The sequence below is a fragment of the Ictidomys tridecemlineatus genome, chromosome 3, assembly GCF_052094955.1.
Source record: "Ictidomys tridecemlineatus isolate mIctTri1 chromosome 3, mIctTri1.hap1, whole genome shotgun sequence".
Lineage (NCBI taxonomy): Eukaryota > Metazoa > Chordata > Mammalia > Rodentia > Sciuridae > Ictidomys > Ictidomys tridecemlineatus.
The window spans coordinates 206,574,630-206,588,790 of NC_135479.1; the positions used below are offsets into that span (position 1 = coordinate 206,574,630).

The 14,161-nt window shown below is 50.8% G+C and overlaps 1 protein-coding gene across 9 annotated transcripts in view; it reads left to right on the forward strand.

Annotated features, from left to right (window-relative positions):
• Positions 1–14,161, forward strand: part of Itsn1 (intersectin 1) — a 219,128-nt gene that overhangs the window by 170,468 nt on the left and 34,499 nt on the right. The window contains exon 30 of one of the 9 annotated variants that reach the window (XM_021725314.3): positions 7,763–10,058. The exons of 7 other annotated variants lie outside the window; for them this stretch is intronic. In XM_021725314.3, coding sequence (XP_021580989.2) covers positions 7,763–7,794 — 32 coding nt within the window. In that variant the 3' untranslated portion in view covers positions 7,795–10,058. Of the gene's footprint in view, positions 1–647; positions 3,205–7,762; positions 10,059–14,161 lie in introns of those variants that run through there. One more of the 9 variants, XM_021725318.3, reaches the window with a different exon arrangement.

Consider the following 14,161-nt stretch of genomic DNA (forward strand, 5'->3'; position numbering starts at 1 on the left):
GAAAGAACTCCAGCATGCTTTCAGAGATGGCCAAATTGGCTAAAAAGCCCCGGACAACTGGAAAGGAAGGCTGAGCATTGGCGTGCACTGCTGGGAAGACTAGGAAGCAACCAAACTGGGCTCACGGGTTCCTAAAATTAGTTCATTTTTCCATTTCAATCCAAGGCAGCAAAGACAATCGGTGCTGGCTAAGGAAATGGAAGTAATCCCAACACAAAAAGTAAGTTTCAAAGCTGCAGAGGCATCCCTTACCGCTTCTCTCCCCTGGAGTCAGCTACCCATGGGCGATGGGTCGTCCTGCTAGAGTCGCCACTCTATTCCTGGCAGCCAAGCCAGGGAACCCGCCTGGACCCCGTGACCACATTTAGCTGGCCATCCACATAAATAAGCAAAAGGAAAGGAAAAACGAATTTAATGCAGTTTGATCCAACTGGGAGAAGCAAACAGCAATTTCGTATGGCTCAACCCCATACAGTGTGTCGGCACCCTGCCCTGGCGTGTGGCAGTTAGTGAAAATGCCTGTGCGAGGAGTGAATCAGTCACATGAACTGACTGTGGAAAGTGGTCACCAGTGTCCAGATTCCTGACACCCACCACATCTCCTTCCAAGAGCCCACCAGGATGTCCCCACTTTTGTTTTCCTTTAGAGCCAAGCTTCCTGGAAGGAACGCTGTTGGAAGAACCCCGGAGGGAGCTGCTTCTGGAGTCTGGCGCTCAGCGTGTGCAAGGAGGCGGAGGAGCTGGGCTTTGGCCTGGGCAGTCCCACCCAGATAAGGAGTCAGGCCTGCTCCCTCGCAAATGGAAAATCATTTCTGAGAGTGATTTTCTTTTTCTTTTGCAAAACTATACTTAATCTTATTTATTTATTTATTTTAGTACCAAAAATGTGTGAGAGCTTTTAGGAAAACCATATTGAGTGTCAGTGATCACAACAATGTATAGAGAATGTCTGATATTTTGGATTTGGTAGGGTAGACAAACATAAGCTCAAATGGTCTAAAGGTTGAGATAACCTTATGTGAATATTTCACTTCAGCCAGAGTTTTGGGGGGCTTTTTTTTGTACAGGTTGCTTAACCCCTGAACTACAACCCCACCCCTTTTTATTTTTTATTTTGGGATAGGGTCACATTAAGTTGCTGAGGCTGACCTCAAACTTGCAATCCTCTTGCTTCATGAGTCACTAGGATTGCAGGTATGTACCTCCATGCCCAACTTTTGGCCCTTTTTAAAAATACCCCACATATGCAAAAACAAGACTTCCAGAATATTTTCTGATGTGTAGTTAGCTAATCCACGTCAAAGGGTTCTGTAGCCTCCAAAGAAGACTCTGTTCTCTGTGTTCCCCCAGAAATTTTAAATTATGACTTCATTCACAAAAATTAAAGGTGTTGATAAAAACAAATGAACATCAACTATAAGAAACCTGTACATTGTATCTGTGGGACTCCCTGGTAAGCATGCTAACTCCAAGAAGCTACCTGTTTTGTTTTAATGGTGTCAGCTGTGTGTGTGTATGTGTGTGTGAGAGAGAGAGAGAGAAGAAGGAGGAGGAGGAGAGGAAGAGAGAGGAGGAGAGAGACGTGCAGGTAACTCAATGCCTTCATCTGTAGGTTGGTGACAGTGGGTTGTGGGGTGAGATCAGGGTACAGTAGAAAGCAGACAGACACCACTCTGGAAGATTCTGGCAGAGATTTACAACTGCTATTTCCACATCTTCTTGGCACGTGGTTTCCAAGCAATGTTGCAAGCCTCAAAGAGGAAGTGTCCCTCCCTTGACTCAGCCCATCATATATTTTTTATTCTGAGCATTCCTTCCCTTGATGCAGTTCTCTGAACTCTGACCCAGAAGAAGGGAAGCATTGTGACCAGCCAGTGTCATTTAGGGAACTGTGCACTCCTGAGGCCCCTGGTTTCCCCTCAGTGCCCCTTTCTGTCCCTTCTCTTCTCTGTCCCTGTCACCCACGATCATGCACACAGAACCACTGTGTTGCATTCCAGGGTCCACTGGGAAAGGGAGCAAAGGAGTAAGGGCAGATGCCCTGTGGATTATTTGGTGATGTTGCAATCTCAGGGAAAGTTGACAGCGGCAACACTGAGGCTCTAGGGAGACAGTGTGTTCTGAAAAGAGCTCTCATCTCCACAGAAAGACAGGGATGGGTCCCTCTTCCCTAGTGTGAGTCACATACTGTTGGGATTTGCAGGAGCTCAGAACCGTTGGTAAGCATTTCATACACTGGTGCACATTTTCAATGCACAAACTCCATGCTGGCTCACCTCACCCTGTATATAGGCCTTGACAGAGTTTTCCAAAGACAGGCTTGGCCTTGCTCTGTGCCAACTATAGCTTCTAAATTTCCATTCCTGGCTGCCACCAGAGACCACGGTGCCATATAGAGTCAAGCTGCTTATCTACAAAGTTCAGTCTAATATTTGCTCCATGTCTTTTAGAATGTTGGAACATTTTATTTTCCTATAAGCAACTTCCTATAGGAAGAAGGGGGCTCAGGCAGGAGGGGTTTGGGGTATCAACATAGCTGCAGTCGGGCTGGTAGTTCAGAGAAGGGGTTCAGATCCCATTTCTGCCACTTACCAGTTGGGTGATGTGGGCACGTTATTGAACTTCTTTGTGCTTCAGTGACCTCATGTATATAAGGAGAGACTTATAATGCCTGGCAGAGAGTAAGCACCCAACAGATACAAGCTTTGTGGTGTCGTTCCTGGAGAAAGGGCATTTGTACCTGGGGGGTAAGCATCACAGGATCCAAAAAAGTGGCTTCCTGCTTGTGTGCCTGCAGTGAACCCAGGCAGTCGGTGGGTTGGGTGCCTTTGTGGATTAGGGATTTCAGAGAGGGATTGGTCAGCTTCCCTAAATGCCCTCAGATGGCTCTCTGCAAGCGTGCCCCACTCATCTACAGATTACAGCCCAGTCCCTCCATCTGCAGAAGACCCACCTGCGTGGAGACAAGCAGCTTTTTTAAAAGCATTTTTCCTGCATTCCCAAAACACGCGGTGATGCGCTTGGTCCCTAGACCAGCGTCACCCCAGCAGACTGTTGGTGGCTGTGGCTAAGCTGCCTGGGTTTCACAGGGCTGACAGGGCGGCCAGCAGGGGAGGATGGAATGTGCAAGGCTGTTAAATGTCACGTCTGTGGACTGTGTTGGCAGGCCCATGCCGCGCTCCACAATAAACCTGTCACAACTGCCTTGAGTCACTGGGTCCTTTATTTCTCATCACAGCCTTCTGTGGCCTTGTGTTCTCTTGCCAGCAAAGAATGGAACGTTCAGCGCCCGCCCCCCCAAGCCAGCTACTGGGTTTTTTTCCTAAGCAGTCAGTCCTGCAGCTTGGGTAGGGACATGTATGTGTCTCCCCAAAGCACCCGCCCCAGAGCAGCTGCCCCCAGCCAGGTGAAAGACTAGGAGGCTAATTCTGCCCCCACTCAGCCGCATGCATCCCAGGTGCCTCTCGGGGCCCAGGCCTTGGATGCCTCTGCTTGGATGCCAGGCCTCTGGCAGAGGAGGCAACACCAAGGAGGCCTCTTTGCTCTCTGGAGCGTTGCCATGGAGTTTTGAGGCCCCGAGGGAAGGCCCCACAGTTTGAATCCACCATAACAGCCCTCCACTGACTTGGAATCCAGTAGAAAACCTCACCCCCTATCCAAGGGGCAGAAGCTCATCTGCCAGTTCTCTCCTGCCTTTTTCCTCCCCTTCTGCTGAATCAGAGGTTCTGGAGACTGGAGGGGCTCCCTCTCCTGCTGCTTCCTGCAAGTCATGGCCCTTGCCTGCAATCTAGAACTTTAACCTGGCAAGAAGATCTTGCTCAGCAGAACATAAGTAGACTGCATTTGAGGAACCTGTCAGAGCAGGAAGACACTGACAGACAGGTCAGCAGTTATTCCAGCCCATGATGGACAAAACTGGACAGAGTCCTTTGAAGATCATGGGAAGGAGCGGTCTCAGCCCAAGAAGCAGCAAGTGCTAAGGTCCTGGGGCCACCAAGCCATGCCTGCCCCTCCATAAAGAAGGCACAAATCTTCTGTCTGGTCTCTCTGCATCCATGCTTACCTTCCAGTCTCTTCATGTTCAGGCCATGTTCAAAGCTGTTTTAAAAATACAACTTCTGCTTAAAAACATCAAGGAGAAGTCCAGTTCTTGGAGTATAAAGCCCCAAATCTTCTAGTTGGTCTGCAGTACCTTGCCTGATTTTCCCCTTTCTCTGGCCTCTTGCCTCCCCTGTCTTTTTTTTTTTTTTTCCTATATTGCTCAGTTTCTAGCACAGCTCAGTGGTCACCTCTTGGGAAAGCCTTTGCTAGTCCCAGGGGCACTGGTTACCGCTCGGAGCCCCATGTTCTTTCTAGTTCTGTCACCTTTTGAGTTGCTGGGATGACCATTCACAATAGTCTAGGCTTTTGTGTCCCCAGCAGTTTCTCACCAGCCCTCCTGAGAACGCTCTTCCACCTTGCAGACTACTGCACGGAACAGACCATTTTTGTCACAAGTTGGAACCCACTGTGCCATCCTGGGCTCATGTTGGGAGGCAGTGAGGGGTGGGCAGCTAGCGATTCTGTGACCCAGTCTCCCCAAGACCCCTCTTCCTTTCAGGGATCCTGTGTGTCACCCATATAGTCAGGGGTGACCCATAGGCACTTGAGTCAATGGACCCCTCCATCTCCACAAGCTCTCACCACCTCCCAGGGCACCTGCATCAGATTTAAGTCTCTGGTGCACCTCGGCCAGGCAGGTCCTCACCCTGTCCCCCCACCTCTTCTGTCCTCCTGCTCTCTCTGCCATGTCCCTGCCTTGGCTCAGCTCTTTCCTGAACTCCTGATGCCTAACAGTGAGTGGACGGAGAGGCTGATGGGTAAACACGTAGATTCTCCTTCGTCCCTCATTGCACGGAGCTCCTTGGGGGCAAGGCACGTGTCTCTGTTACATCCCCGTTGCGATCTCCACAGAGGAGCTGTGGGTGTGACTCGGTGGTAAAGCACGTGCTTGGTGTACCCGAGGACCTGGGACCAATCCCCAGCACCCAAAAAAGACCACCCCAGGAACAGCACTAACAGCAGTGCTGGACCCTTCCTTGTAGTCGACTTACTGTGGGGCCCGTCTCCTTGTTGATGGTAAGTCAGCCTCAGGGTTTCCCTGGCACACTTGCGTGTTCCCTGTGCCACCTCACTCCTGGGGAGGCTGCTCAAGAAGTGTTGGTGGTGGCCAGTCCTGGGTTGCCCTCCCCTGTTCCCCAGCAAGGCTGTGGGTGGGAGCATTACAAAGTCAACGTGTGTGGGGAATGCGCCATTGTCGAAAGAAGGAAATGAGCTTTTTTAGAGAGGGTGGGAGCAGGGAGTACCGGGGGGGATTGAACTCCGGCACTCGACCACTGAGCCCCAGCCCCAGCTCTATTTGTATTTTATTGAGAGACAGGGTCTCACTGAGTTGCTTAGCATCTCACTTTTGTTGAGGTTGGCTTTGAACTTGCAATCCTCCTGCCTCAGCCTCCCTAGCTGCTGGGATTTCAGGCGTGCAACACAGCACCCGGCAGGAAATAAGCTTATTAATCTTATAAATTGTGTTCCATTATTCTCATATCCACCCTACATACTACCTGTTCATGCGCTTTTTGGTTTTCTGTCTCCCCCACTAGAAAGGAAGCTTCCCCAAGCAGGGACCAGGGACCCAGGCACATCTCCACAGGTGCTGCAACCGAGCAAGAAAAGTCTTGGGCTCAGGGCATCTCTTGTGTTCCAGCCGGGTCAGTTTGCCAAGGCCGAGAGAGATCAGGGGCCAGACTATTCTTAGACACCTCTGAAGGCAGTCCCTTTAGGAGGGAAGGTACACTGTCTGTCTGCACAGCCTCCAGAGGCCGTCCTGGGGTTTCTCAACCAAGGATTGTTTTTGGAGAAGACCCATCTGCCTGGACCCATTCTGGTCGCTGCCAGCCCCAACAGCCCTGAGCTCAGAGCACCAGGAAGCTCCTGGGGACAGAGTGGCTGTGCGCCCTGCCAGGCCCACCCTTTGAAGAACTCTTGTGGCTCTATTTCCTGAGACTTCACAAGCAAAGGTTTTAGTCCTGATACAGGAAGTTGCCACACATTGCTGGATTCCACAATCCCACCCACAGACTGAGGACATTGGGGGCAGTGAGTGGAGTGACCTTTGAAGCCATCACATAGAGCTGGGGGTCGATGGTGGCACGGCGGACTCACGTGCGGCTGCCGGGGCACCTGGAGCAGAGCAGAGGGATCTGGGCTCCAGGTGGCAGATGGCCGTGGAGGGATGTCATTCTGTGGTCACAGCCATCAATGAAGCCTCTTTGGCCAATTGCTTGAGTGGCCTGCCATGGGCTGAATTCTGCCGAGCATTATGGCAGCCCTCATACTTACTGTACCTGGCCTGGCCTGGTTTCCAAATCTCCCTTCCTCCTCATCCCGGGTTCTGGATTTTCAGGCCATCTCCCCCATGGTGAGTGGTCCTCTGGAACTAGATAGGAGCTTTACAAAGGACAGACACCTGGGTCTCACGGTGGCAAGTCAGATTTCATTGGTCTTAGGTACAACTGGGATTGTAAAAAGCCCCGTGGATGACTCCAATGTGCAATGTGTAGTTCTAGGGCCACAGCCTCTTCCTCCATCCCACACAGGTTGCCACAGTGCTCCTCCCAACATAGCCCAGCTGCACTGCTACTTGCGGCAAGCCAAACGATGGCTCCCAGGATTCACATGTTGGAGCCCAGATGCCTTAGAATATAGTTGAACTTGGAGATAGTGTCTTTTAAAAGGCATGAGTCAAAATGAGGCCTAGGTGGGGCCTAGTCCAATCCGACTGGTGTCCTTGTAAAAAGAGTCTGGATGCACAAAGAGACTCCGTGGATTTGCATGCAGAGGCAAGATTGTGTGAGAAGACACGGTGAGGAGATGCGTGCCAAGGTGAGAGGCTTAGGAGAAACCAGCCTGCTAACATCTTGATCTCAGACTTCCAGCCTCCAGACAAAGTGATGGACATCAGTGGTTTTATCCACAGACTGTGGCACTGAACCCTGGCAACCCTAGAGTGGGGAGTGGTGACGAGGATCATGGTCTGTGACTGCCGCTGGGCTGTGGCTGTGCTGCTCCGGGAACTTTCAGTGCATGGTGCAGGACAAGATTGCCCAGTTGCTATGGTGATGCCCTGCTGGAGGAGGTTCTGTGCAAGGCATGGAATCCTATCAGTCTGGACCCTGAGTTCAGACACCATCTGCCGGAGATAGAGAATTATGAGCTCAACTAGGTAATTGTAATTGTTTGCCAGTGCTTCACCCTTCAAGCCTGCCTGCTTTGAAGAAACTTTCTCACAGAAAGCCTTTTGATGAGAAAACCTATATAATAAATGTGCTGAGCTAGCTCTTGGACACTATTCCTCCATCAGAGGATGGTGTCCCACCTGGTCCCAGCTTTCTCTCTACTAGCATTTGTTTGTCTTTCCCCCCATCACCCCTTGCCGGTTCCTAAGGTTTGGCCCTCAGGTCACGACACCCCAGCACACTGGTGGGCCCTGGGGTCAGCTCCCTGTTTATTAAAAAGACTTTGTCAACTTCTTTAACTTCTCTGTTCCTTGTTCTCTTCATCTGCTCCATGAAAGGTGACAGTAGCTACTGCAAAGGATTGTGGGTGAGGACTCAGTGGGTATCTATGCACGGGGCCTGGACTGCCAGCTCACTGTGGCAGTTGGGACTAACTCATTTTTCACTGTCACCCCTGTGTCTGCTTCCCTCCTCACATCTGTCCCCAGGGCTGCAGGACCCCACTCTGAAGCCCTTTTGATCCAGTTGTTCATCACCACTGCCCACCCACCCTGATATTCTCCTGATGACATCTGGCTTGGTCAATTTCCTGCTGCTACAACAGAACACCTGAGATGGGGTGATGCATAAAGAAATCCCGTGGCAACAGTGCTGGAGGCTGAGACATCCCAGCCCCAGGGGCTGCATCTGGTGCAGGCCTTCCTGCCTGCCGAGTCATCCTACGGCAGAGGGGTGGAAGGACAAAATGGGCACACAGAGAGAAGGGAGTCGGACATGTCCTGTATCAGAAACCCACTCCTGACATGGCCCCGGTGAAGGCAGCGCCCTGGGGACCCAATCGCTCCGCAGGTCCACCTCTCCACACCTCTGCAATGGGGATGAAGCTTCCAACACGCGAACTTGGAGGGATGCATTCAGCCATAGCAAAGTCCAGCTCATATTCTTCCTCCTCGGCAATTATTCCCACACCTCCCAGTCAAAACCACGGCCTCCTCCCTGGTGTTCCAATAAAAATGTTCTATCGTAACACCTTAACCTACCTGCCTTGTGTTCTTAAAGGATTTGCGGACAGCATCTACAAAGGGTACCTAAAATCCTGCAGGATAGGGCACATGGAGAGCAGAAACTCAGCGGTGACATCAATGGAGCCGAAAATGAGTTACTAAATGCACGAAGGGAGCCCAGAATCCAGTTGTAAAGCCATAAATAATGTGCTCTTCCCCCCCAACATCATGTTCATGGCAAGTGAAGAGATGATTTATCCCTGAGAGTTCAATTTCATCACTTCCCAACAGCCGCTAAGCTGCCTGGTAACCCAAAGTTTATGTGGAAGCCACATTGGAACTCTTAAGCTTCTGGGTTCAGATAAGCAGACACCGGCAGAGGGACCCAGCACAGGGATGCGACGGGTCTCCAGGACCGGCCAGACTGGCACGCCCAGCCCCAGTGGAACACAGGCATGGGGGGCTTTGGTGCCATGAGGTGCCATCCCCACCTCTCCCCATGGGCCTATGGGCCCATCAGCTTCTCTAGAACCTGTGAAAAAATCTAAGGATCTGCAACCCTGGGTCCCAAGGATTGATCACAACGTGCCGCCATGCCCTTTGGGAAGGAAGTCAGCCTGGGATCCCCGTAGACTGCAGTTCCCCAGAGGGTTAGGACCTGGCCCACCTCACCCATCTGAACCCCAGTTCCAGCACAGATGCTGGCTCTCTGCAGGAACACACAGCGTCGTCTCCAGGAAACTGCTGAGTTTCAGACATTAGCCGTGGGGTGGAGGGCAGTGGTGCTGGACCAGAGAACCTTCTTCAGGTTGTGTCCACGTGGGTTTCATCTGCTCTTCCTAAATGACCCCTCTTCCCCCCACCACACACACACCACTCTGTCTAGGATGTTGAGGAGCACTCAATTTGATCAGTCTTTCCAGAAGGATCTAGTTCAGCCCTGGGGGACATACACTTACCTGCAGGAGAGACTAAGACCCTGGGGCCCCCAATCTCCATACTCAGGTCAACTCTACAGATGGCCTGCAGTGTATACAGGAGCTCCAGAGCCCAATTAACAAGCATTCTGCTGATACTGACCCAGGGCCATTTAGTGAGAGGACCTAGGCTGGACGTCCCCAGAGATGGTTGTGTCCACGTGTATCCTCTCCCTTAGAATAAAAAACTCTTGCCATGCTTTCCTGTCACTGTCTCTCCTGGTCCCGTCAGAATCTTTGTCCACCCTGGGGGATTGCGCCCCGAGGTACTTCACCACCAAGCTACATCTCCAGCCCTTTTTTGTTTTTTTAGTTTGACACAAGGTCTCACTAAGTTGCTGAGGCTGGCCTTGAACTTGAGATCCTCCCTTCTCAGGCTCCTGAGCTACTGGGATTGCAGGCTTCATCCCTCCTCCTGCCACCACACCCTGCTCCCTGCAGAATCTTGTCCTGGCATCAGGACTGTATGACATTGCCCTGGCCTGCTGCCCCCTTGACTCCCATAGGATCTCTGTGTTCACCTGCCACCTGGGCTATACCACAATGGCCTCACCCTCGGCGCTAGGGAAGCCCAGCACAAGGAGGGCCTCCCCATGGAGCCTCCCTCTCAGAGCAGAGTGTCCCACTTCACTGAGTTCCTGCTCTCCCTCAGCACAACTCAGTGGCCTGTCTTGCTATTTTTAATTTTCCTATCAAGCCTTCCCCAAGGTCATGAGTTTCTCTGAGGACAAGAACAGTCTCTTTCTTATTTCTGTGTCTCTTGGACTTCATAGGAACTTAATAAATATTTATTGACCAACTCATTATATGTTTTGGCTCTTTCATAGCAAGAACCAGGCCTGTTTATTTGCTTTGCCCAATGGCCAGCTTGCTCTGGGGCCAATTTGGTTTTCAAAATTATGCTCCTTATTGGGAAAGATGGGTTAGAGGTGAGGAGGGGAGACACGGGCACTTTCTACCCTAAATGCTTTGGCGTACTTTGAAACTACATTGTGCTTGTGTTCGTGTATTACTTCTGTAGTAAAAAGATTTAGGTTGCTCTTTGGGTATAATTAATATTGTATTCACATGGGTTTCAAGGTGATCTTTTTTTGTATTAGATTTTGTCCATACGTTTCTCCAGTCTTCCAAAGGTATCACAGTTCTATTTTGTAAATGTGTTTAAGAAAATGATACAAAATCTAGGCACATGCATTAGGAATTTTATGTGGGCTATAATGGGGAACATTTTTAACTGCTCACCGTCATTTGCAGTATTATTTCAGCTGTAAGTGGGTTTCAGCTGAGACTCCTTCATCCCTCCTTGACCTCAGTGGAAAATCCTTTGCCATACTCGATCCTCTTGCTTTTCGCTGGGCAAGGGGGTGGCCAGCAAGCCATGTTTATCCTGGTACCCAGAGGGGAGAAGGGCCACTTCCCTCCACCCCTAAAGAAAACTTTTTTTTTTTTTAATTTGACTCTCTTGTTTTTCTAAATGTTAAATTTTCAAAAGAAAGATATTTTGAAGTTCAAAATGCCTTTTTCAAGACTTTCATGGTTCTCTTGGTCTGGCATTCAGCAGCCAGAATTTTTTTAATTTTTCATTTGTTCTTTTTAGTTTTACATGACTGCTGAATGTATTTTGACATATACCAACAAGAATTATTTTTTAAACAGCATCACAGGGGTCAGTTCAGTGGTCAAAAAGATCATTCCAAGTCAACATGGTTGCTTGCTGTGTGATGTGGAGAAGAATCTCCCCACAAAATCTTTGCCTTCATTGTGCTCTGGGTCCTGGAGAAGCCATCAGGGCCATCCCCCTGTCTCCAGACAGTCAGACCCAGCACCCCAAGACCTCTCAGTTCCACCAGCTCCAACTTGGACCCTGCAGGTGTGTAGATTGGACAACCAGAACTGTCCCAGGCCAGAGGCTGTGTGCAGCCCTCCTGTCCATCCTGAATTGGCCCCAGGTAACTAGGATTCTGGGACTAGTGGCCCAAATTTTCTCTGGACCTCCTGCAGTTGCCCTGGCTCTGAGCTTTTTCAGAACTTGAACCATGTAAAACTTAAGACCTAGAAGAACCGAGATCCAAAGCCAGTCAGTGGTCTTTATGCCCGACAGGTCCTTGGTTTTCCTAGGTGTGTCTTCCAGTCCCTCACACCTCCTTGTGGGTGCAATCCCGGTCTGGTTGTCAGTTTCTAATAATGTCAGTGTTTCCTGATGGAGTCTATTAGCATGTAGGGTGGGTGATATCCTGTCCCGTATATTGCAGAATTTCCTGTCCTGTTCCAGCCTGCCTAATTCCTGTTGTCATTAGGACAACAGGAACACAATGGCCACCCTGGGGAGTGGGGGTGCAGTTCAGCCCTTAACCTGGTGGAGGGGCGGTAGTACCAACTTCAACCTGATGGGGGCAGTACCATCTCCAGCTGGGGACCACTGCACTCCAGGGTTGTGAGCTGTGCTCCAGAGGGCAGGCATCTCTCTTCTGCCCTGAATCCCAGCACCCCACACAGCTGGTTTCAGACTCATGGTGGCACATCAGGAAGTGTCTGTGGGAAGAGTGCATAAGATCTATGAATCTGATAAAATGGTGCTCAAAATGTGCATGTGTGTTACGTGTGTAGTACCTAAGAGCTCATAGCACCCATCTCTAAGAGAACTGTGATCTAAAGGAATGTTTGGGAGACCAGGCTAGCTAGTGTCCACTACTAGCCTGATGTTTGTGTCGCTGCATGTGCCACTCACAGTGTTTGCAAGGTAAATCTCGAATTCCTTCTCCGTGTCAGCATTCTGATATCCCTGGGGGAGGGACCATCCTGAAAACTCCCCAGCAAACTGCTTCCATAAGGTGCACACCCCAAATTCTTGAGCAGAATTTCACCCTTGAATAGAAATGCCCTGAGTCCTGGGCCCTTTGACTCATTCACAGGAGAGGGGTAAATGAGTGCAAGAACTGTACATGTCCCCCATCCCCTGACTCCAGTTCAGGAGTATTTCCTGGGTGCCTACCCCAAGAAAGAAATTAGGGAGTTCCCTTAAGTTCCTCTAACCCAGAGCTCACACAGCAGCTGGGCAGAGCTGGCTGGACTGAAAGAACGAGCAGTCAGGCCAGCTTCCTACCTGAGAGTTCGCTACCAAAGCAACCGTTCTCATAAAAGACAGTCAAAACCCCAGACAGGAAGAGGTGGGCCACACAGGCGGCCAGGGAGAGGGCCCAAGTTTAGAGGCATCTCAGAGTTGGCTCTGAGTGAGGTCTGGGATGGAATGGTGTGGAGGGTGTTAACATAATGATGACTCATTCCTGCTGCCTGTCCTGGGATGTTCCTGCCCAACAAGGGAGGCTGTGCATCCCCAAAGGGCCACTGGCCAGGGGAGTGAACAGAAAGCAAGGACTGAGCCAGCCCCAGAGGCAAGAGCATTTGCCAAGAAGTTCCTGGTATCGTTTGCCTTAGAGGGGTTGTTCACTTTGCAGAAGCTTCCGGCATATAGACTAACTCGGTCCTGAGCCCAGAAAAGCCCGTTGGGGGAGTTGGAATCTCTCACGAACCCTTGGTAAACCAGAGCAGGCTTCTCAAACTTTGGAGTACTTAAAACAATGACCTGGAAAGCTTGTTAAATCAGATTTCCCAGGCCCCACCTTGAGGTAGTCCACTAGGCAGGGGCCTGGTCATTTGCATCTCTAACCAGCTCCCAGGGATGCAGATGCTGCTGGTCCCTGGGCCACACTTTGAGAACTGCTGGCCTCAGGCAAGGACTTTCTCGTGGTGCTCCACTGCGCCCCTATGGGGAGTAGAGAGGATGAGAAATGAAAGTGAATGGGACTCAGCTGGCCACTCCTCACCGACATCAAGACACCTCCCACTCTATCTCAATCTCTGGTCACACATGTGACCTCTGTGATCAATACAGACTTTTTAATAAAAAGAAGAGGGTGACTACTGGCCTGAAAGAGGTGGGCCCAGACCTGCATGCAGGGTATTCCCTAAAACCAAGCTTCCCTGCCCCTCAATGCTGTGCACCTGGGGTTAGGGGCAGCCTCTGCCCATAAGCAGTTTTAATGTTCCAAGCAGACACAACCCCAGATAAGCTAAGTGAGCCGAGTCCAGGGATGGCCCACCTCAGGACCATGGAGTAGCTCATGCCCTTCAGTAGCCTTGGCCTCAGCACAGGCCCTGCACGGAGCAGTCCACTGCTGGAGGTTGTTCCTGTCTGCAGACTTGCTGCTCAGCTTCTACAAGACTGGGCAGTGGCCTTGGCCAGTAGAGTTTTCTCATTTCTATCTGAGTACGTCTTACATCAGATCCATGAGGCCCCCAGATCCATTCGGAGCTCAACAGAGCCACCTCACCCTCCAAAAACCAACCTTGGTATCGCCACAGGCCCCCCTCTGCTGGGGGCCAGTAGTGCCACCTGGAGTAGAGTACAGCCTCTAGTCCTAAAGTCTCAGGGCTGGCTTCACCACTGCTGAGCTGAGAGTCAGGGAGAGCCCACCTCCCTGCACCTCGGTTTCCTCATCTGTATAATGGGAGCGATTCTAGAATGACGCAGGAACATTAAAGGCAGTTATCAGCGTAGAGCTGTTAGGATAGTACCTGGCATAGAAATGTTGGCCAATTGTTACTAGGTCTCTTAAGGTTATTTTTGTGTTTTTTGATGAAGAAGAGTGTTTGTTTTCTAGGGGTGGCATAACAAATGACCACAAACCAGTGGCTGAAAACAGCTGGAATTTATGGTCTCACAGCTCTGGAGGCCAGAAGTCTGAGTCAAGGTGTGGGCTGGGCCAGGCTCCCTCGGAAGGCTCCAGGGAACATCTGCTCCGGCCTCTTGTGGCTCCGGCAGTCCCTGGCATTCCTTGGCTTCCAGACGCATCACTGGATCTCTGCCTCTGTGGGCTATGGTCAGGTGGCCTTCCTTCTGTGTCTC